This window comes from Aythya marila (assembly GCF_965140915.1).
Source record: "Aythya marila genome assembly, contig: HAP1_HAP1_SCAFFOLD_344, whole genome shotgun sequence".
In the NCBI taxonomy this organism is placed as follows: Eukaryota; Metazoa; Chordata; class Aves; order Anseriformes; family Anatidae; genus Aythya; species Aythya marila.
In genome coordinates this window covers 3617-26769 of record NW_028136738.1, presented here as the reverse complement: position 1 = coordinate 26769, position 23153 = coordinate 3617, and the positions used below count along the sequence as shown (strand labels likewise).

General features: G+C 49.5%; 2 protein-coding genes across 2 annotated transcripts; one reads left to right on the top strand and one right to left on the bottom strand.

Moving 5' to 3' along the window:
- Window positions 1-20191, bottom strand: LOC309891477 (olfactory receptor 14C36-like; the record flags this gene model as incomplete). Its single annotated transcript, XM_082785836.1, has 2 exons — window positions 1-735; window positions 19967-20191. 2 exons carry the CDS (start codon window positions 20189-20191, stop codon window positions 1-3), a joined length of 960 nt encoding a protein of 319 aa, XP_082641962.1.
- On the top strand, window positions 13455-14387 carry LOC309891476 (olfactory receptor 14J1-like; the record flags this gene model as incomplete). The annotated part of the gene is made up of 1 exon (XM_082785835.1): window positions 13455-14387. The coding sequence occupies one exon, from the start codon at window positions 13455-13457 to the stop codon at window positions 14385-14387; it is 933 nt and encodes a 310-aa protein (XP_082641961.1).
- Window positions 20192-23153: the final 2962 nt, after the last annotated feature.

Genomic DNA, 23153 nt, shown 5'->3' with positions numbered 1-23153 from the left:
TCATTTGTGGAGAGTGAAGGGATCTTTATAAGAACTGAAAAACATCCACCAAATCACTTTCCTAACTGCATCCTTCAGCTCCTGGTTCCTCATGCTGTAGATGAGGGGGTTCACTGCTGGAGGCACCACCGAGTACAAAACTGCTAGCAAAAGGTCGAGGGATGGGAAAGAAATGGAGGAGGGCTTCAGGTAGCTAAAAGTGGCAGTACTAACAAACAAGGAGACCACGGCCAGGTGAGGGAGGCACGTGGAAAAAGCTTTGTGCCGTCCTTGATGGGAGGGCATCCTAATCACAGCCCTGAAGATCTGCACATAAGACAGCACAAGGAAAACAAAACACCCAGATGCTATAGTGACACTAATAATAAGAAGCCCAACTTCTCTTAGGTAGGTGTCTGAGCAGGAGAGCTTGAGGATCTGGGGAATTTCACAGAAGAACTGGTCCAGGGCATTGCCTTGGCAGAGGGGAAGGGAAAAGGTATTGGCAGTGTGCAGCACAGCATAGAGAAAAGTACTGCCCCAGGCAGCTGCTGCCACATTGACACAAGTTCTGTTGTCCATTATTGTCCCATAGTGTAGGGGTTTGCAGATGGCAATGTAGCGGTCATAGGCCATGATGGTAAGAAGATAAAACTCTGTTGCAACAAAGACAACAAACATAAAGACCTGGGTAGCACAGCCTGCATAGGAAATGGCCCTGGTGTCCCATAGGGAATTGGCCATGGATTTGGGGACAGTCGTGGTAATAGTGCCCAGGTCAATGAGAGAGAGGTTGAGGAGGAAGAAGTACATGGGGGTGTGGAGGCGGTGGTCGCAGGCTATGGCTGTTAAGATGAGGCCGTTGCCCAGGAGGGCAGCCAGGTAGATGCCCAGGAAGAGCCCAAAGTGCAGGAGCTGCAGCTCACGTGTGTCTGCGAATGGCAGGAGGAGGAACTCTGTTGGGAAGGTTCTGTTGGACATTTGCTGCATCTGGCCATGTGCACCTGTCACTAGAGGAAAAGACAATGACAAGGCAGAATTCTCTGAGCAAAACTCACACCTCCTCTCACAAAAATCACCATTCCCTGAGTTGAATGAGTCAGCTTGTTATCCAACCCACCCAACTGAATGACAGCATGCCTGACAGGTTATAATAGAGTTTGGACACCTTGTTCCCAAGAAGAAATGCTCAGAGCAGTACCCAGCACTCCGTGTCAGAACAGATGTTTACACGCACTTGCTTCCCAGACAAAGGAAGTAGGAGAGCCACGTACAGGTGGAGAAATGAGAATGAATACCACAATGCTCCAACCAGCTGACAGAGAGAAAAGCAGATGGGCATGCAGTGAAACCTACACCCTACCAAGCTTGCATGCCACCTAGAGACATGACACTGCAGGGCAGGTACTCTTAGCCTCATCATTGTGTATCACCTTGCAGGACACAGGCTCCTTTCTTCCTCTGGAGGTCCAGCTGAGGAGATGGTGGTTCATGCACTAAATCCCCAGGCGCTGAGACTGGCTGATGTACTGGGTGGCAGAGGAGAGCAGGGGGTTGCTGCAGAGAAGGTGCCTGCACTGCAGGCCTGGCAGGAAGTGCCTGTATCCCCCCTCTCTTGGTGTTTCAGGCAGCAGTTCCCTCTCCCTCCCTACACAGATCACTGCTGCCTGGAACTGTCCCTACTGGCAGCTCCTTCCCTGTCTCCACATCTCTTCCCTGCCATTGCTCACAGACCCTGTCCCACCTGCAGTGTGCTCAGCTCTGCCCTGCAGACACATCCTTTCCCAAGGCAATTTCCAGGGACATATTCATTGTGTCCAGTGGCTAAGGAGCTGCTGTGACCTGTCCAGAGAGCCCTTCAGGGCAGAAAAGTGAAACAGACCCCATGGAGCTTCTTCCCTTCTGGCAGTGTAGCTGTTTCTCTTCTTTTTCAAGAATCTTCCCCAAAGATGCCCTGGGAGTGCTGTGGAGCTCTGAGCAGCCTGCTCCAGGCATCAGCCCCTGGGCTCCAGCAGGACCCTGCCCTGCCTTGCCCTTGTTTGAGGGCTACTTCTAAACATGGCTTCTCCCTGCAGTGGCCTGGGCAGCTCCCCAGGCAGGCTGAGTACTGAGCCTCCCAGGCAGCAGAGGCCTCTCCTGGCACACAGCCCCTGGGGCACAGCAGGGACCCTGCTCTGCACCACAGCCAAGGCCACCCCTGCCTGCAACCCAGCTGCACAGCCTGGAGCCAGCCCTGTGAGAAGGAACCCTCATCTCCTGTAATTCTGACAGCTTTGGCAGGTAATTCCTGCTCTAGATCTTGTCATTCTCCTCTTATCCAAAAAAAAAAAAAAAAAAAAAAAAAAAAACAAAAAAACTCCTGAGTCCTGAGTCCTCCTGAAAGATCCCATAGGATGTGGGATTTGCCAGCAAATGTGGAGATGGCAACAGGAACAACTGCTGTGTTGCCCTGCAGCCACAGACTTACCCTGTTCAGGGCTCTGAAGATTTCTCCCGCAGTCAGCTCTCAGCATCCCCCCTCCGCTCTGCCTTTAACATCTCCCTCCCTTCTCTCAGCCACTCTTGTCCCCTGCAGGCAGTGCCCCCAGCCCTGCTGCTGTGCTGTGCAGAGGAGCTGCTCCTGGGCAGAGCTGTCACTCTGCAGTGCTGCGTGCTTGCCAGGAGCTCCCGTTGGGCCCCGGAGCCCGGCCCAGCTCAGCAGCACAGGGAGCTCTTGACAAGTCCCTGGGCCTCCAGGGGAATCAACTTTGAATCAGACTGATGCAATCCCTGATGTTCCCTCCCTTAGCTGAGGAGCAACACTTAGTGCCAGCAATGTCATTTCTTCTATCATGAGAAGTTTCATCAAAAAATTACTTTGTCCTCTTCCACTTTTAGGCAGGACACACAGACTGTGGCTGTCAGGAATCACATTCTCCCAAGCTGAGGGCAGTGACCACAGTCAGTCAATTCATGCATCTCATTCTCAGTTTGATATCCCAGGCCTGAAACAGGGCCCAGAACCTTCCTTATCAGCCACAAATGCACACATGGGTGATGTGATTTCTCTCACCTCTGTTTGGGTATGTACAAAATACTCTAGCTTAAGCTCCCACAGTAATTACAGGAGATAGAGAAGAGCAGTGAGTTGTTCAAATGCAAACTCCATTTGACATTCGAGGTGCCAGAGGATGTCCAGGTTAGCAGTCATTAGGACTTCAGAGATTGGGAATATAGGTATTGGCATTTTGTCAGTGTATACTGCCTAAAATTGTTGCCTTCCTTTGTGCCTTGTCACTAACCTGGGAGCAGTCCCTTGGCAGTTAGCTAAATCATATAAAACTCCCCTATATCATCTCTCTCTCCTCCCCAAAACTGGGAGAAAATTAATGGAGAAAGATTTATTATCACTTATTTTGAAGTGACATAAGAGTTATCTGCAGAGAAACAAGCACAGACATGCAAAAGCATTGGACAGATTGTGGTGGGAATAGCTGAGGTCTCTGGCATGGTTGTGTTATAAATGGCTCAGTCTTCAAAATAGGATTATAATCAAAGTTTACAATTTATTAAAGGAATAGATGTAAGCAAACAGCGCTGGGTGCGCCGGGAGTCTTCGCTCCACCAGGATGCACCCCAGTTACATCAAGTAGCTGATTTTTATGCTCCTAGACTAATACATATTCATTACTACTTCTAAAAAAACCTGGGTTATTATAATTAGCTTCCGGGATCCAAACCCTCCTACTGGAGCATGCGCATCAGTCTCCGCTGGTCCCCCGGGGCTCTCTGGGGGTCTTTCATGCTGAAGGCTCGTAGTCTTCAGGTTTTTTTTCTTGTCCTTCCCCTTTGTGCTCCTTGGCAGCATGTCAAAAGCTTACACAGCGTCCTCTGCAAGTTTTGTCTCCTAGCCATCCTTCAGCTTCTTTTTTCTTCTCCTTAATCTCCTGGCCACCTGGACAGATATCAGGGGCTTGCATATTGTCCCATTCAGAAGCCATAACAGTCACTAGTTGTTAGCAGTTGTTCTGAAACCCCCAGACATCAGAGACTTCAAAGAAAGAACATACAAACACAAATAGCTCTCTTATTGACGCTTCACGAGTAGTTAAAACATTCCTCACAGGCCATTCACAGGGACAGTCACATCTATAGCAGTGCTAAATCAACCACAAAGACAAAAAAGGCTGTAACTGTTAGGAATAAGAGTTTGGAATAACAAAAGCAAATAGGCTCATGGATTTGAGGAATATTTCTGAAGATTTCATAATTTGACTATAATGAGGGGGAGACTGGGTGTCGTGGTTCCGCTCGAGTGGGCAGCCGAGCTCCACCACAGCCGCTCTCTCACTCCCCCTCCTCAAAGAGGAATGGGGAGAAAATATGTGAAAAGGGCTCAAGGATTGAGATAAGGACGAGAAAATCACGCAATAATTATTGTAACGGGCAAAACAGACTCGGCATAAGGAGATAGTAAGATTTATTGCCTACAACTAACAAGCGAGAGAAGTGAGAAAACAAAGGAAAAAAAAAAAACAAAAGCACCTTCCCCCCCCATCCACCCTTTTCCACCTCCTCCCCCCGAGCGGCGCAGGGGAACGGGGAATGGGGGTTATGGTCAGTCTACAGCACTTCTTCTCTGCCGCTCCTTCTCGGTCACTCTCGTCCCCTGTGCTGTGGGGTCCCACCCACGGGATGCAGTCCTTGATGAACTGATCCGGCGTGGGCTTCCCACAGGCAGCAGCTCTTCCAGAACTGCTCCAGATATGGGTCCGTACCACGGGGTCCATCCCTCAGGAGAAAACTGCTCCAACCTGGCTCCCCTACGGGCAGCAGCTCCTGCCAGATCACCTGCTCCTGCGTGGTCTCCTCTCCACGGGCTACAGGTCCGGCCCGGAATCTGCTCCGGCAGGGGCCTTCCACAGGCGGCAGCCTCCGTCGGTGCAGGGCCACCTGCTCCACCGTGGTCTCCTCCACGGGCTGCAGCGTGGAACCCTGCTCCACCGTGGTACTCCATGGGCTGCAGGGGGACAGCCTGCTTCACCATGGTCCTCACCACAGGCCGCAGGGGACTTCTGCTCCGGCGCCTGGAGCACCTCTCCCCCTCCTTCTACACTGACCTTGGTGCAAGGCTGTTCTCCCACTCCCTTGACTCTCCCGGCTGCTGTGTGGCGCAGCGTTTTTTCCCTGTCTTAAATATGCTCTCACAGAGGCGCAAAACAACATCGCTTATTGGCTCGGATCTGGAAAACAATGGGGCCCTTCCCAAACATGGGGCAGCTTCGAGATCTTTCTCACAGAAACCACCCCTATGGCTCCCTGCTACCAAAACCTTGCCACGTAAACCCACTACATTCCACCCCTCGCCTCTGTTAAAAGCATATTTAAGACTACTCACAACATACTCTTACTTTACAATTATCACAACAACCTTCACGAAATTCACTTAAATCAAAACGAAAAAGAATTCACCACACCAAAATAAACATAACATCATCACAGCACTGACAAGGTGGACATTTTACACACACACCACCCCTCGTCCCTTCACCACACTAACATATCACAGTTACTGCTTTCTTAATTCTTCACAACTTGTACATTCCTAACAATCATCCTGCACATATTTTTGCCCGTTACTTCTACTAACTATCATCCTTATCTCAAATTCCTTGAGCCCCACGTTGGGCGCCAAAAAAGACTGTCGTGGTTCCGCTCGAGTGGGCAGCCGAGCTCCACCACAGCCGCTCTCTCACTCCCCCTCCTCAAAGAGGAATGGGGAGAAAATATGTGAAAAGGGCTCAAGGATTGAGATAAGGACGAGAAAATCACGCAATAATTATTGTAACGGGCAAAACAGACTCGGCATAAGGAGATAGTAAGATTTATTGCCTACAACTAACAAGCGAGAGAAGTGAGAAAACAAAGGAAAAAAAAAAAAACAAAAGCACCTTCCCCCCCCATCCACCCTTTTCCACCTCCTCCCCCCGAGCGGCGCAGGGGAACGGGGAATGGGGGTTATGGTCAGTCTACAGCACTTCTTCTCTGCCGCTCCTTCTCGGTCACTCTCGTCCCCTGTGCTGTGGGGTCCCACCCACGGGATGCAGTCCTTGATGAACTGATCCGGCGTGGGCTTCCCACAGGCAGCAGCTCTTCCAGAACTGCTCCAGATATGGGTCCGTACCACGGGGTCCATCCCTCAGGAGAAAACTGCTCCAACCTGGCTCCCCTACGGGCAGCAGCTCCTGCCAGATCACCTGCTCCTGCGTGGTCTCCTCTCCACGGGCTACAGGTCCGGCCCGGAATCTGCTCCGGCAGGGGCCTTCCACAGGCGGCAGCCTCCGTCGGTGCAGGGCCACCTGCTCCACCGTGGTCTCCTCCACGGGCTGCAGCGTGGAACCCTGCTCCACCGTGGTACTCCATGGGCTGCAGGGGGACAGCCTGCTTCACCATGGTCCTCACCACAGGCCGCAGGGGACTTCTGCTCCGGCGCCTGGAGCACCTCTCCCCCTCCTTCTACACTGACCTTGGTGCAAGGCTGTTCTCCCACTCCCTTGACTCTCCCGGCTGCTGTGTGGCGCAGCGTTTTTTCCCTGTCTTAAATATGCTCTCACAGAGGCGCAAAACAACATCGCTTATTGGCTCGGATCTGGAAAACAATGGGGCCCTTCCCAAACATGGGGCAGCTTCGAGATCTTTCTCACAGAAACCACCCCTATGGCTCCCTGCTACCAAAACCTTGCCACGTAAACCCACTACACTGGGACACTGGGAGGAAAGGGAAGAAACCACATCTGTGGAAGAATTAAATTGCCAGTGCAGGACCCAGAGACAGACAGAACTGCTCTCTAGTGACACAAATTCCTTTGCAAGGTACAAGAACTCTATACATTAACCATTCAGTTTTTCTTAGACTTGTGGTTATACAAGGGTATGTAAGACAGAAGGTCACATTCATCATACCATGCGGCCCTAGCATTGTTCCATACTGACATGAATCAGATGAACATATATCACAGTTGGGACCTCCACCAACAGAACTGAGGTCCTTGTCCTCTCAGCTATCTAGGGCTGCCATTCCTTCCACTGAGGACCACAAGAGGACACCAGCCCAGGGCTTTATTGCCTCCTCACCCCTGCACAGAACTTGTGAGGCATCCAACCACTGTTCTGAACTTGTGTGCGGCTCACCTGGGATCACCACTAAAAGTCTTTTATTTCCTTTCTCACACCCCTTGGGATCTGGGACCCCACAATTTCAGGGTCATGACAGACAGGGCTGACACAGATCATCACATCCCTGACAAGCTCTTTCTGGCATGCAGGTATCAGATCCAGGTTTGTATTACCTCTGTTGGACTATCTGGAAGCTAGACAAGGAAGCTATCCCAAGACACTCCAGAAACCACCCGGACTGTTTGCACGCAGTTCTGTTCCCCTTCTGGAAAATGGCAGGGACAATAAAAAACCCTCAGGGTTTTTTTTTTTTTTTTTTTTTCCCAGACTCTTACTCTAAGAGACTTCTTTGGGGTGCTTAACAATGACTATGTCCACTTCCTTGCCCTGGCTGCAGGTTATTTTCTCCCACCATGATAGCACCCTTAGTGACCCCTTCTCTGATTGGCACCCACAAGTGCTCAGAGAACTTTTCATAGGTCACATAGAGGAGCTCCATATATCCAAGCAGCTTCCATGAGGAAATCTAACTCTGGATCATTCCACTCTGTCTGTCCTAAAGTCTGTATCCACCCATTGCAGCATTCCAAGTTGCATGACTTGTCCCACCATGCCTTGGCAGTGACTTCACGAATGTCAAAAAGCACAGACTGCAGCTTGTTCTAGTCTGTGCTCCCAGTTGAGGGCATCGATACATTTTTGGGTTGTCACACCTCAGCTGTGGGACCATGGCAAACTATGCCTGCTGTCTCCAATGACAATGAGAAACAAAATAAATAGCAAGTTTGCAGCCCTGGTCTTTGGCATCTTCGGCCATCTGCTTGGAAGGGTCCTATGGGATAAGGCCCTGGAGAGAAGAGCAGTCCAAGAAAGGTGGTTAATATTCCAGGATCACCTCCTCCAACATCAAGAGCAGTCCATTCTAAGAGTAAGGAAGTCGGGTAAAAATTACAAGAGGCCTGCATGGATGAACCAGGAGGTTCTGGCAAAACTCCAGCACAGAAAAGAAGCACAGCAATGGTGGAAACAAGAACAGATAAGCTCAGAGGAATACAGAGGCTTTGCCCAAGCACGTAGGGATGAATATAGGAAAGCTAAAGCCCAACTCGGATGGAATTTGACCAAGGATGTCAAAGGCAGTAAGAAGGGCTTCTAGAAATATATAGGTGGCAAAAAGAACACTTGGGAATATGTGGACCTACTGCTGAATGAGGCCCAGGATCTGTTGACACAGGACAGGGAAAAGGCTGAAGTGCTGAATTCCTTCTTCACCTCAGTCAGTACAGGCAAGAATGGCCTTTGGGAAAAACAGGCCACAGAGACTGGGGGAAGGACAGGGGCAAGGAAAATGTACACTGGGTGGGAGTGGGTCAGGTCAGGGCATACTTGACTTAATGGGATACACAAGCCTATTGGACATGATGAGATTTACCCGGGAGAGCAGAGGGAGCTGGCTGATGTCGTTGCAAGGCCACTCCTAGCTGCAAGAAGCATTACTTGCAAAGGCAAATGCCATATTTACACAGAATAACAGAATTTCTACGTTGGAAGAGACCTCAAGATCATCGAGTCCAACCTCTGACCTAACGCTAACAGTCCCCACTAAACCAGATCCCTAAGCTCTACATCTAAACGTCTTTTAAAGACTTCCAGGGATGCTGACTCCACCACTTCCCTGGGCAGCCTGTTCCAATGTCTAACAACCCTTTTGGTAAAGAAGTTCTTCCTAAGATCCAGCCTAAAACTCCCCTGGCGCAACTTAAGCCCATTCCCCCTCGTCCTGTCACCAGGCACGTGGGAGAATAGACCAACCTCCACCTCTCTACAGCCTCCTTTAAGGTATCTGTAGAGAGCAATAAGGTCGCCCCTGAGCCTCCTTTTCTCCAGGCTGAACAAGCCCAGCTCCCTCAGCCGCTCCTCGTAGGACTTGTTCTCCAGACCCCTCACCAGCTTCGTCGCCCTTCTCTGGACCCACTCAAGCACCTCAATGTCCTTCTTGTAGCGAGGGGCCCAAAACTGAACACAGTACTCGAGGTGTGGCCTCACCAGAGCTGAGTACAGGAGGACGATCACTTCCCTAGACCTGCTGGTCACACTGTTTCTTATGCAAGCCAGGATGCTGTTGGGCTTCTTGGCCACCTGAGCACACTGCTGGCTCATATTCAGCCGACTATCAACCATCACTCCCAGGTCCTTCTCTGCCTGGCAGCTCTCCAACCACTCATCTCCCAGCCGGTAGCTCTGCTTGGGGTTATTGCATCCCAGGTGGAGGACCCGGCACTTGGCCTTGTTGAACTTCATGCAATTGACCTCAGCCCATCGGTGCAGCCTATCCAGATCCTCCTGCAGAGCTTTCCTACCCTCAAGCAGATCAACACACGCACCTAACTTGGTGTCATCTGCAAACTTACTGAGGGTGCACTCGATGCCCTCGTCCAGATCATCGATGAAGATATTAAAGAGGACCGGCCCCAGCACCGAGCCCTGGGGAACACCACTAGTGACTGGCCTCCAACTGGACTTGACTCCATTTACCACGACCTTTTGGGCCCGGCTATCCAGCCAGTTTCTAACCCAACGAAGCGTGCGCCAGTCCAAGCCAAGAGCAGCCAGTTTCTTGAGGAGAATGCTGTGGGAGACGGTGTCAAAAGCCTTACTGAAGTCAAGGTATTTCCTAACATTCTGCATACCATCAACAAAAGAATTTTATTTTTTTTTCAGTGTTGCTTAATTAACTCAATAAACACATATTTTTCACTTAGTTCTCAGCTCAGCCTCAACTATGTCTTCCAAACAAAGACTTCTGTAACATCTGCTGTCTTCCAAGACTTGGTCACATGTTAAAGGAAAGATGAAAACAAAACAAACACTCTTCAAGACAGCTGTTGCACAGGATTCTCCAGGGATGAGGTGTTTTAGTGCAGGGGCTTTGAGAAGGTTTAGAAACAGTCATGGAGTGTGTCTACACAGCATCAAGGGTTTCTGATTCTAATACTGCCCCTCATGACATGTAGGTTGGAAGTGTGCAGGACATTGCCATGGGACACAGCCAGGAGAGCTAACCCAGAGTGATCAAATTGATGTTCCTCATCATCCAGCACCCCCTGCAACCTACCACCTGACTACCAAAAGCATGCCATGCACACCAAATACATGTCCTGTGAAGAGCAGCTGAGAGAGTTGGGATTAGCCTGAAGAAAAGAAGACTCCAGGAAGCATTATTGTGGTCTTCCAATACACAAATGGGCCTACGCACGTGTGTAGTGACTAGACTAGACAAGACTAGACTAGAACAGAATAGTTCAGTTGGAAGAGACCTTCAAAGGTTGTCTGGTCCAACTACCTGATCTCTCCAGAGCTAAACAAAAGTTACAGCATATTAATGAGGGCAATGTCCAAATGCTTCTTGAACACTGACAGGCTGGGAAAAAAAAAACAGGTCTCAAGGAAGCCTATTCTAGTGTCTGACCACCCTCACAGTACAGACAACTTTCCCACTCTCCAGTCTGGACCTCCCTGGTGCATCTGTGTGCCATTGCACGCTTTCTCTGATCATTTACCAGTGAGAAGAGGTCATCACCTCCCTCTCCACTTGCCCTCCTAAGACAGTGGCTGAGAAAAATGAGGTTGCTCCTCAGCTTTCTTTTCTGCAGACTAGACAACCCAAGTGTCCTCAGCCTCTCCTTATAGGACATCCCCTTGTACCAGTATTCCCTGTTTTCCCTTGGTTTCTCAACTGACAAGAAACCTGGTCAGATAAACTCACTGGAAGAAACATCGTCTCTCATACTCTCAGCAGTCAGTGTGACTGACCAGGTCTGGCTCCTTCACTGCCTCCTTTATCACTTGTTTGTCAGGTTTGTGTCCCCAGATGTGATGTGCTTTATCCCCAGGAGGTAGCCAAGCACCGCACAGCCACTCTCTCCCTCCCTACTCTTAAGAGAACAGGGGGAGACACATAGGATAAATATCTGGAGAGACTGTATCAGGGAGTGTAGTGATAGGACAAGGGGCAGTGCTTTTAAGCTAAAAGAGAGCAGATTTAGATCAGATCTAAAGAAGAAATTCTTCACGCAGCAGGTGGTGAGGCTCTGGAACAGGTTGCCCAGAGAAGTGGTGGATGCCTCATCGCAGGTAATGTCTAAGGTCGGGTTGGATGGGACCTTGGGCAAACTGGTCAGGTGGGACGAGACTCTGCCCATTTCACGGGGACTGGAACTAGACCTTAAGGTTCTTTCCAACCCCAAATATTCTATGATTCTATGAGCTTGCTGGGTTGTGTAGTCTGTGTAGACAGAGGGATTTCATTTGCAGCGAAAAAGATTCATTCTCCGGAATATTAACAGGTGCTTGAAAGAAATGGAATAAAATTTGTGGGTGTCCTAACTAATAAAAGGACAAGAAAAGATGATTCCCATATCAAACATTTATTTTGATTTAAGAGAAAAGATAGCACTGGAAATAGGTGTCTCTCCCTAGCTGACAGCAGGAAGAACAGTGATTGCATTGGTTTGATTCCGAGTTGATTCCCCTGGAGGACCAGGGACTTGCCAAGAGCTCCCTGCGCTGTTCACAGTAGAGGCAGTGAATGGTCACTGCGTAACATAGCCAGGGCAGTTTCCAAATGTGAGTCACAGAAGAGAGAGCAGGGTAATACATCTGGATTACATTAAGGTATCCTCCTAGCCTCTGGACAGCAAACAAAGAAGGAGGTGCCTTGGTTGGCTCAGTTGAAACCTTTCCATCAGCAGGGAGAAGGAAGATCCATCCCTGTCCTTGCAGGAGTGTCCTGCCTTAAAACAGGGCATGGAAAGGTGATCCTTGGACCTCATCCATTTTCTGAATAAGGAAGGACAGTGCTGGAAATGAGATTCCTTCAGCGGCTGATGGAAGGAACATCAGGGATTACTTCAGTGTGTTTTAAAGCTGATTCCCCTGGAGGCCCAGGGACATCTCAAGGGACATGAGAGAGGGGAGAGACAGAGAGGCATTAGGCTGGAGCTGTGCTGCTGAACTGGGCTGGGCTTCTCAGCCCAAGGGGAGCTCCTGGCAAGCGGGCAGCACTGAGAGACAGCTCTGCCCAGGAGCTGCTCCTCTGCACAGTGCAGCAGGGCTGGGGGCACTGCCTGCAGGGGACAAAGGCGGCTGAGAGAAGGGAGGATGATATTAAAGGCAGTGTGGAGTGGGGGATGCTGAGAGCTCACTGCGGGAGAAATCTTCAGAGCCCTGAACAGGGTAAGTCTGTGGCTGCAGGGTAACGCAGCTGTTGTTCCTGTGCCATCTCCAGATTTGCTAGCAAATCCCACAGCCTATGGGATCTTTCAGGAGAACTCTTTGGATATTTATCTTTGGAGAATTCTCTTTGTATAACAGAAGAATGACAAGCTCCAGAGCAGGGATTACCTACCAAAGCTATCAGTGGGACAGGACATGAGGGTTCCTTCTCACAGGACCAGTTGCAGGCTGTGCAAGCAGGGAGCAAGCAAGGGTGCCCAGGGCTGTGGTGCAGAGCAGGGTCCCTGCTGAGCCCCAGGGGCTTTGTTCCGGGGCAGAGCCTCTCCCACCTGCGAGGCTCTGCACTCAGCCTGCCTGGGGAGCTTCCCAGGGTGCTGTGGGGAGAAGCTGTGGCTGGAAGGACCAGAAGGCCAGGGCCGGACAGGGTCCTGCTGCTGGCAGGGGGCTGCTACATGGGCCAGGCTCCTCATATCTCCCCAGCACCCCCAGAGCATTTCTGGGGGAGATTCTTGAAAGGGAAGAACAACACATGCCATAACTGAAGGGATGGCACTCTCTGAGGTCTCATTTTTCAACTTCCTGCTTTGGACGGCAGTCAGGGAGATGATAATGGTGTTGTTAGGATTGTAGAAGGGACCTAAACTCATAAAGCATTACAGTTAAAAGAGATTTGTAGGTCTTTGAGGAAACTCATATATTCACTCCACACCATTTAACCTACAGGCAGCACCAACACAACCTTCTTTGTTTCTTTGTGGGATTGTTGGATGTCCCTTTCATCACTTGTAAATAGGGAGATGCCTCTGGCCAGTGGATACCTGAGATGCACCCCTGGTGTTCTTTACCAGCAGCACTGATTACTGCTGAGATTACAGAGGATCTTCATGGTCTCTGTGGCATCCTTAGGCAGACAGATGCAGAAATCCAGGCAGGAGCAAGTCTTCTTGAGATGAAGATGCAGTGAGGATACAGCCTTGTTAAGGATGTTTTCTTTGAAATAAGGTTTAGTTTTTGCTCAGAAAAGTCTCTCTAACATGTCACTGTCTATTCCTCCATGGACAGGCAACCATGCCCAGAGGCAGCAAATGTCCAACAGCAGCTTCCCCAATGAGTTCCTCCTCCTGCCATTCGCAGACAAACGTGAGCTGCAGCTCCTGCACTTCGCGCTCTTCCTGGGCATCTACCTGGCTGCCCTCCTGGGCAACGGCCTCATCATCACAGCCATAGCCTGCGACCACCGCCTCCACACCCCCATGTACTTCTTCCTCCTCCACCTCGCCATCCTCGACCTGGGCTGCATCTCCACCACTGTTCCCAAAGCCATGGCCAATTCCCTATGGGACACCAGGGCCATTTCCTCCTATGGATGTGCTGCTCAGATTTTTTTCTTTTTCTTTTTCATTTCAGCAGAGTTTTCTCTTCTCACCATCATGGCTTATGACCGCTACATTGCCATCTGCAAACCCCTGCACTATGGGACAATAATGGCCAGCAGAGCTTGTGTCAACATGGCAGAAGCTGCCTGGGGCAGTGGCTTTCTCAATGCTTTGCTGCACACTGCCAATACCTTTTCCCTCCCCCTCTGCCAAGGCAATGCCCTAGACCAGTTCTTCTGTGAAGTTCCCCAGATCCTCAAGCTCTCCTGCTCAGATGCCTACCTCAGAGAAGTTGGGCTTCTTGTGGTTAGTGCCTGCTTAGCATTTGGATGTTTTCTTTATGTTGTGCTTTCTTACGTGCAGATCTTCAGGGCAGTGCTGAGGATCCCCTCACAGTATGGACGTCACAAAGCCTTTTCCACATGCCTCCCTCACCTGGCTGTTGTCTCCCTGTTCATCAGCACTGGATTATTTGCCTATCTGAAGCCCCCCTCTGTATCCTCCTCCTCCCTGAATCTTTTGCTGGCAGTAGTGTATTCAGTGGTGCCTCCAGCAGTTAACCCCCTCATCTACAGCATGAGGAACAAGGAGCTCAAGGATGCAGTGTGCAAATTGGTAACTGGATATTTTCAGAACCAATAAACTGCCATTCTTTCTCTGCATATAATTTATAATGTAGCTCATTACAGGCCTAGTTGTTGGAAATTTGTGTGTGGTTGTGTTGCATTATCTTATCTTTGATTTACATGTGATAGTGTTGTACACAAAAATGTCATTATTCATCCCCTTCCATTTCAGTATCTACCTGTCTGTGTGACTCTGAGACATGGAGTAAACAAGAAGCCAGGCTCTCTGTGTATTTAAATAAAAGAAAGAACCCTGCTGTGATTTGCTTGTCTGAGATCCTTCCTCAGAGACCTGTGGTGGAGCTGCAGGGGCACTTGGATGTGTGGAAAGGTGGAGGGAAAAAGAGTCCTGGCACAGCAGCACTGCCAGGGGGCCCCAGGATTTATTTATTTATTTTTTTTTTCTAGACTGCTCTCTTTCACCTCCCACATTCCTGTTCAGAGCCCTTCTGTTACTGTGAGGACTGATTCTTCTTGTTGCTCAGGAGAGGCAGGAGAGCATGGAACATACAGAACATGAGTCTGTCCAATGTGGAGGCACCCAGGTGCTAAAGCATTCAAGGTGCTAAATCAGGGCAAGGAGAGCTCTGCAACTCCAGGAAACATGGCAGGCATAGGGAAAACAATCCGCTGGATTTGTTGTTATTCCTCTGGTGAAATTTCATAGACTGAATACAGTGAACCACCCCAAAACATCTAATGACATTGGAAATGAGTTGGACTTGATGATCCTTGTGGGTTCCTCCTAGTCAGGCTATTCCATGAGTCTCTGACTCTGAAGAAGGAGGGCTATCTGTGTGCACCCTCCATGGCCAAAGAACCACTTGTGTGGGAGGCACTCAATGGCAGTGTCCCACACCGGCTGGCTCTGACTTCCCAGCCTGACCAGCACGGCCCTGCAGAGTGCCCCCACAGCCCCGAGCACCACAGTCCCCTCACTCTGCAGGGCAGCACCGCCAGCTGAGGGGCTGTGGGCAGCATGGGCAGGGGCTGCAGGAATGGCTGCTCAGGCCAGCCCAGACGTGCTGGGCTGGTGCAAGGCTGTGTGGGACATGGGGTGTCCCGGGAGCAGAGTAGGGTGCTGTGTGTGTGCAGTGGTGGTGCCTGAGGAGCCCCAGGGCCAGCAGTGTGATGCTGTGCTGTGCTGTGCTGTGCTGTGCTGTGCTGTGCTGTGCTGGGGAGCAGGGCTAGCATACAGGGTTGCAGAATGCCTGTGGGAAGGGAATTTCCTGCAAATTTCAGCAGCAGGGACACTGCCACTGCCCTCCACTCCTCCATTTGCTGCTTTGGGGCCTTCCCAGCCTGGGCTGCTCTTCTGGGCTGGGCTGGGCTGAGGAAAGGAGAAGGAGGTGTGGAGAGTTGGGGATGGGCTGAGCTGGGCTGGCCTCCTGGGAGAGACAGGGAGGACCAGCAGAGCAGGGTCTGGGCTGGGCTCTTCTCTGGACACCCTGTGGGTAGTTAGGGTCTGGCATCCGGAAGATGTCGCGCTGTACGGAAAGGTGGAGCCCCTCCCTTGACGGGCAGTAGCGCGTGGTCTGTGACATAAGCAAGCGGAAGTGACGTTATGGGCCTCGCCTATATAACACCATGTGACTCGACAATAAACGCCATTTGCCATCCACCACATTGGTGTCTGAGAGCCGATGGACTGAGCGGCCTGGGGTTGGTCGCCGTGCCGTTCCTGAACCAGGTCGCCACTACCCCGTGAAGGCAACAAGTGGTGCCAAAACCCGGGAAAACTCCTGGATTCAGGTGAAGGGCAGCTGGAGTGGTGGGACCAGCCCGGCAGGGAGGATGCTCCTGGAATAATAAGGAAGATGGAAATCCTTGTGAAGGTCGTATCAACTCAGAGGTGACGAGTCAGTCGAGCTCCAACTCCGGATCAGATACCGATTCAAATTCGGAGGAGGAGGAGGAAATGGGGACAGATTGAGTCAAAAGCAAAAATATCCCCATCCGAAATAAAGCTGCACCGCGAGGGGGAGAAATTCGTCTCACGGATTGGAGGAAAATTAAGATTGCATGTGCCGACTGGGCTCCATTGGCCACACTAGCGTTCCAGGTCCGGGTGACGGACGGGGAACAGAGGGTCCACTCACCAATAAACCCTAAGGATGTACAAGCGATTGTTAAAGCCATCGCGGATAAAGAACTTAATTCTGCAATGGTCTCCACCCTCATAGATGGTGTTTTTGGGGGAGACGATATGCTCCCGTTTGATATAAAACAAACTTGTAGACTGATTTTTGATGGGGCAGGGATGATCGTTTTTAAACAAGAATGGGAGGACAACTGTACGAGACAACTGGCCCAAGTAACTGGGGCGGATCACCCACTATATGGCTCTAGCCTGCAGTGGCTAATGGGTATGGACCCAACAATGATCACCCCCCAGGCGCAAGCCCAGGGCCTGTGTGCCCATGAAGTTATGGCAACTACTCGTGCGGCCAGAGAAACTATTCGGACAGCCTCTAGAGTTATTGCCAAACCATCGCCATGGTCAACAATAAAACAAAGTGAAAGTGAGAGCTTTACACAATTTGCAGATCGTCTCCAGGCAGCGGTCGACTCTTCATCACTGCCTGTGGAGGCAAAAGGCCCAGTCGTAGCAACCAATGGGTCCTGTCCTAATGTTTTTGCCTATGAACTCTATGATATCAGAAGGGCAACCTTGTGCCGTCCTTGATATTAAGGACTGTTTTTTCTCAATACCTTTACATGAAGAAGACAAGGAGCGATTTGCTTTCTCTGTTGTGTTTCCAAACAGCCAACACCCCAACTTACGCTTCCAGTGGAAAGTGCTGCCTCAAGGAATGATCAACTTGCCTACTATCTGCCAGATCACAGTGGATCGGGCGCTGGTGCCAGTTCGGTACAGTGATCCGACCACGACTATCATCCAATACATGGACGATATCCTGATCGCTGCGCTGTCAGGAAGTCAAGTGGACCAGCTAGTGTCAACAGTCTCAGAAACTAAAAACAAATGGGTTTGAAATCGCGAGCGCGAAAATTCTCGAGCGCTAGAAGAAGGCCCGTCAGTTATAGTTAGAAATGAGCTGGGAGAATGGGAACAAGGGTGGAAATTAGTTCTGACAGGACGAGGGTATGCTGCAGTCAAAAGAGATGGCAGGGTCAAATGGTGTCTGCTTAAGTCCATCAAACCGGACCTTCAGACTAAAACTAATGAAAACTGAGTTTCTGTTCACAGGAACAGATCATCAGACACCCCCATAATCCGTATACCCCGGTGACAAGAGAAGCCAATAAGTCACAAGCGTCCTGTCTAAGCCTGAGAGTTCCACACTGGCAGAATCCAGACAACAGCAAAGCGGCCTCCGTGGGTGGGGAGCTGCAATGCCTTTGTGTGATCTTATCTTTGGACCTTGTATACTAAATAAGCTTGTGTCGTTTGTTAAAAGTCGGTTAGAGAAAGTTTACATTATGTTGGTAGAACACCAACAACTACTTTAAGAGTGTATTTACTCAGGATTACCAGTTACCTCCTAGTTTTCTCCTGGTTATTGTGCCTTATGTTTTTTATTTAAGTTATGATGTCTGCCTCTTAAGATTGTTACCAGAACCGTTTTTTAGATGGTTATATTTTAGCTAATTTGGTTGTGCATAGGGAGGGGGGAAATGTGGGTAGTTAGGGTCTGGCATCCAGAAGATGTCGCGCTGTACGGAAAGGTGGAGCCCCTCCCTTAATGGACAGTAGCGCGTGGTCTGTGACATAAGCAAGCGGAAGTGACGTTGTGGGCCTCGGCTATATAACACCATGTGACTCGACAATAAATGCCATTTGCCATCCACCACATTGGTGTCTGAGAGCCAATGGACTGAGCGGCCTGGGGTTGGTCGCCGTGCCGTTCCTGAACCAGGTTGCCACTGCCCCCTGAAGGCAGCAATTTCCAATGTCAAGGGATGGTTTTGTGTGGTTTACTAGATCCAGTCTATGAAATTTCACCAGAGGTGTAACAAATAACTCAGCAGACTTCTTTCCCTATGCCTGCTGTGTTCCCTGGAGTTGCAGAGCTCTCCTTTGCCTGTTCCAGCCCAGATCTTGCATAGTATCTCTGGGTGGCTCTACCCTGGATATGCTCATGCTCTGTGGGCTCCATGCCCTGCTGATTCCTTGACACACACCATCCCTGATGATTCCCTGGGCTCTTCTGGCAGCTTCCACTTCCCTCTAGAAAGATGCCTGCCTGCCTTCACACCTACTGCATGCTGTGGATACAGGCTGGTAGAGTCACCATATCCATGTAGGCAATACCAGAATCAGCCCTCCCTGCCTAAAAGCTGACCCTGGGTGATCAGCTGATCTCATCCTCATAAGCCCACAAGGAATCAAACAGAGCAAGGAGCCTACTTCAATTCCGTTCCTTTGCAATATCCATTTGAGCAGCTTTGGGAGAAGAGCTGAGCCTTCAGGCACTGCCCCAGGCAGATGCCCTTTTATGCTGGAGATGCTGGTACGGAGCCAGCTGTGTTAGAGACATGCCCCTGGCCTGACCCTGCCTGTGGACAGGAAAGACCAAGCCCTGAGGCTCCCTGGCAGTGCTCTTGTGCCAGGACTCTCTACACACAGCCAAGTGCCCCTGCAGCTCCACCACAGGTGTCTGAGGAAGGATCTCAGACAAGCAAGTCACTGCAGGTCCTTCCTTTTATTTAAATATATCTCAAACACACTTTAAATAAACCTTGTTTCCACCACATCTCAGAGTCATTCAAAACAGGTGGGTGTTTACATGGAAGAAGATGAAAAAATAATTTCTTTTTGCACAATATTACCTCAAGAAATGAAAAGCAAAATGAGAAAAAAATTAAAAATACATCTCACCTGTAATGAGTTATATTATGAGTGATATGAGAAGGAAGACAGATAATTTATCACTTCTGAAAAACAGTCATGAGGTTCCACACTGCATCCTTCAGCTCCTGGTTCCTCATGCTATAGATGAGGGGGTTCACTGCTGGAGGCACCACCGAGTACAGAACTGCCAGCAAAAGATTCAGGGAGGAGGAGGACATGGAGGGGGCTTCAGGTAGGCAAAAAAGACAGTGCTGAGAAACAGTGAGACCACGGCCAGGTGAGGGAGGCAAGTGGAAAAGGCTTTGTGCTGGCCATGCTCTGGGGCAATCCTCAGGACAGCCCTGAAGATCTGCACATAGGACAGCAAAAGGAAAACAAAACAAGCAAATGCTAAAACAACACTAACCACAACAAGCCCAACTTCTCTGAGGTATGCATCTGAGCAAGAGAGCTTGATGATCTATGGAAATTTCACAGAAGAACTGGTCCACAGCATTGCCTTGGTAGAGGGGGAGGGAAAAGGTATTGGCAGTGTGCAGGACAGTGTTGAGAACACCACTGCCCCAGGCAGCTGCTGCCGTGTTGACACAAGTTCTGCTGGCCATTATTGTCCCATAGTGCAGGGGTTTGCAGATGGCAACGTAGCGGTCATAGGACACGATGGTGAGAAGATAACATTCTGCTGAGATGAAAAAGACTAACAGAAAGGTTTGGGTAGCACAACCTGTGCAGGAAATGGCCCTGGTGTTCCACAGGGAATTGGCCATGGCTTTGGGAACAGTGGTGGAGATGGAGCCCAGGTCGATGAGGGCGAGGTTGAGGAGGAAGAAGTACATGGGGGTGTGGAGGTGGTGGTTGCAGGCTACAGCGGTGAGGATGAGGCCGTTGCCCAGGAGGGCAGCCAGGTAGATGCCCAGGAAGAGCCTGAAATGCAGGAGCTGCAGCTCACGCGTGTCTGTGAATGGCAGGAGGAGGAACTCATTGGGGAAGCTGCTGTTGGACATTTGCTGCCTCAGGGCATGCAGGTCTACACTAGGAGAAGATAAAAGTGACAAGTAAGGTAGACTTCTCTGAGGAAAACCCACTCCTCCTGCACAGAAATTACTATTCCATGTGCTGAATGAAGAATGAGGCACCTCATTTAACAGCCCTCTCACCTGAATGACAGTGTGCCTGACAGTGTAAAATGGAGTTTGGGCACCTTGTTCACCAGCAGTCCAGTTCAGAATAGAAGTTTATACCTACCTGATCCCTAGCTCTTCTCTTCTCTTCTCTTCTCTTCTCTTCTCTTCTCTTCTCTTCTCTTCTCTTCTCTTCTCTTCTCTTCTCTTCTCTTCTCTTCTCTTCTCTTCTCTTCTCTTCTCTTCTCTTCTCTTCTCTTCTCTTCTCTTCTCTTCTCTTCTCTTCTCTTCTCTTTTCTCTTCTCTTCTCTCTTCTCTTCTCTTCTCTTCTCTTCTCTTCTCTTCTCTTCTCTTCTCTTCTCTTCTCTTCTCTTCTCTTCTCTTCTCTTCTCTTCTCTTCTCTTCTCTTCTCTTCTCTTCTCTTCTCTTCTCTTCTCTTCTCTTCTCTTCTCTTCTCTTCTCTTCTCTTCTCTTCTCTTCTCTCCTCTCCTCTCCTCTCCTCTCCTCTCCTCTCCTCTCCTCTCCTCTCCTCTCCTCTCCTCTCCTCTCCTCTCCTCTCCTCTCCTCTCCTCTCCTCTCCTCTCCTCTCCTCTCCTCTCCTCTCCTCTCCTCTCCTCTCCTCTCCTCTCCTCTCCTCTCCTCTCCTCTCCTCTCCTCTCCTCTCCTCTCCTCTCCTCTCCTCTCCTCTCCTCTCCTCTCCTCTCCTCTCCTCTCCTCTCCTCTCCTCTCCTCTCCTCTCCTCTCCTCTCCTCTCCTCTCCTCTCCTCTCCTCTCCTCTCCTCTCCTCATTCTGCTTCCCTTTACTTCATCACTACACACATGGGCAGGTCCTCTTTATGTACTAGAAACCTACAATAATTTCTCATGGAGTCTTGTCTTCTCGATACTAAGCAATCCTAACTCTCTCAGCCTCTCTTTACAGAAGGTGTGTTTGCTGTCCATGGCATGCTTTTGGTAGTGGGGTAGTGGGCTGCAGGGGGGGGCTGAATGGTGGGGAACAGCAATTTGATCTCTTTGCATTAGCTTTTCTGACTGTGTCCCATCACAATATCTTGCATGCTCTCAACCCACATGTCATGGGGGGCAGTATGAGAAACAGAAACCCTTGATGCTGTGCTTACGTGGTTCATCAGTAAGTGAATGTCTAATATCTAATCTAAAACTTTTCTCTTTTAGTTTTATAGCCATTACCTCTTGTCCTGTCACTACATTCCCTGATAAAATGTCCCTCCCCAGCTTTTCTGTAGGCCCGTATTAGGTAATGGAAGGTTGCTGTAAGGTCTCCCTGGAGCCTTCTCTTTTCCATCTTGACAAACCCCAATTCTCCCAGCCTCTCTACATAACAGACCTGCTCCAGCCCTCTGAAAGATTTTGTAGCCTTGCTCTGGACCTGCTCTACTAAGTTGATGTGTCTATTATGCTGAGCTGAGACAGAAATAAAAAGATAGGCATTTATTGAGCTATTGAAGAAACACTAAAAAAGTCTGTATTTTTCTTTTATTCATGGTGTGAGGAATATTGAAAAATATTACATCCTCCTTTGCAACTAATGGTTACACTTGATGAAACATGGTTTTCCTGCAAATGGCTGAACTTCTGCTCGTCAATGACAAGTGGAGAATAACGAGTTCTTTTTATTACATTTATTTTATTTTATTTTATTTTATTTTATTTTATTTTATTTTATTTTATTTTATTTTATTATTTTTATTATTTTATTTCAATTCATTTCATTTCATTTCATTATTTTATTTTATTTTCATTTTACTTTGAATGTGTTCAGAGCTCTTGCTTTACTTATTAAACTCTCTTTATCTCAGCCCACAAGCTTTCTCACTTTTAGACCCACTGGGTGGGGGGACAAAATTAGCTGCTGTGTGGTGCTTAGCTACTTTCAGGTTAGTCCACTACAAAACCTTACTGAAGTCAGAGGAGATCTATAACCACTGCTCGGCCTTCTTCTGCCAGGTCAGTCATTTCAGCATGGACATTTCACGTCCAAATTGGTCAAGCGTGGCCTCCCCTATATGAAGATGTCCCAGCTGCTCCAGATGATTTTCTTGTCTTTCCTGAGCCTGGAAATGGGTTCCAGGATGAACTGCTCCATCGTCTTCACAGGGATGGAATGGAGCCTGAACACCCTGTACTTCCCTGGGCTCTCATCCTTGCCCTTCTTGCAGCTAGGAAGTACATATGCCTTCCTCCAGTCTTGGGGTGCTTCTCCTGGTCAGCAGGACTGATCCCAGATGACCAAGAGAGTGACCTTGCAAGGACATCAGCCAGCTCCCTCTGCTCTCATGGGTGAATCCCATCAGCTCCCATAGACTTGTGTATCCCATTTGGTCTAGTATGCCCTGACCTGACCCACTCCCTCCAAGTGTACATGACTTTCCCCTTTCTTTGTGACCTGGGATTCTCAAAGGGCAGCCTTGCCTGTACTGATTGAGGTGAAGAAGGAACTCAGCACCTCTTGTCTTTTCCCTGTCCTGTGTCAACAGATCCTGGGCCTCATTCAGCAGTGGATCCACATATTCCAGAAACTTTCTTTTGTCACCTATGTACTTCCAGAAGCCCTTCTTACTGCCGTAGACATCCGTGGACAAATCCCATTAGAGTCAGGTTTTAGCTTTCCGATATTCATCCCTACATGCCCACACAAGGCCTCTGTATTCCTCTCATGTTATCTGTTCCAGTGTTGCTCTGCTTCTTTTCTGGGTTGGAGTTTGGCCAGGATCTCCTGGTTCATCCATGCAGGCCTCTTGCCATTTTTGCCTGATTTCATCTTTCCTGGGATGTGCTGTTATTGATGTTGTAGGAGGTTATCCTGGAATATTAACAATCTTTG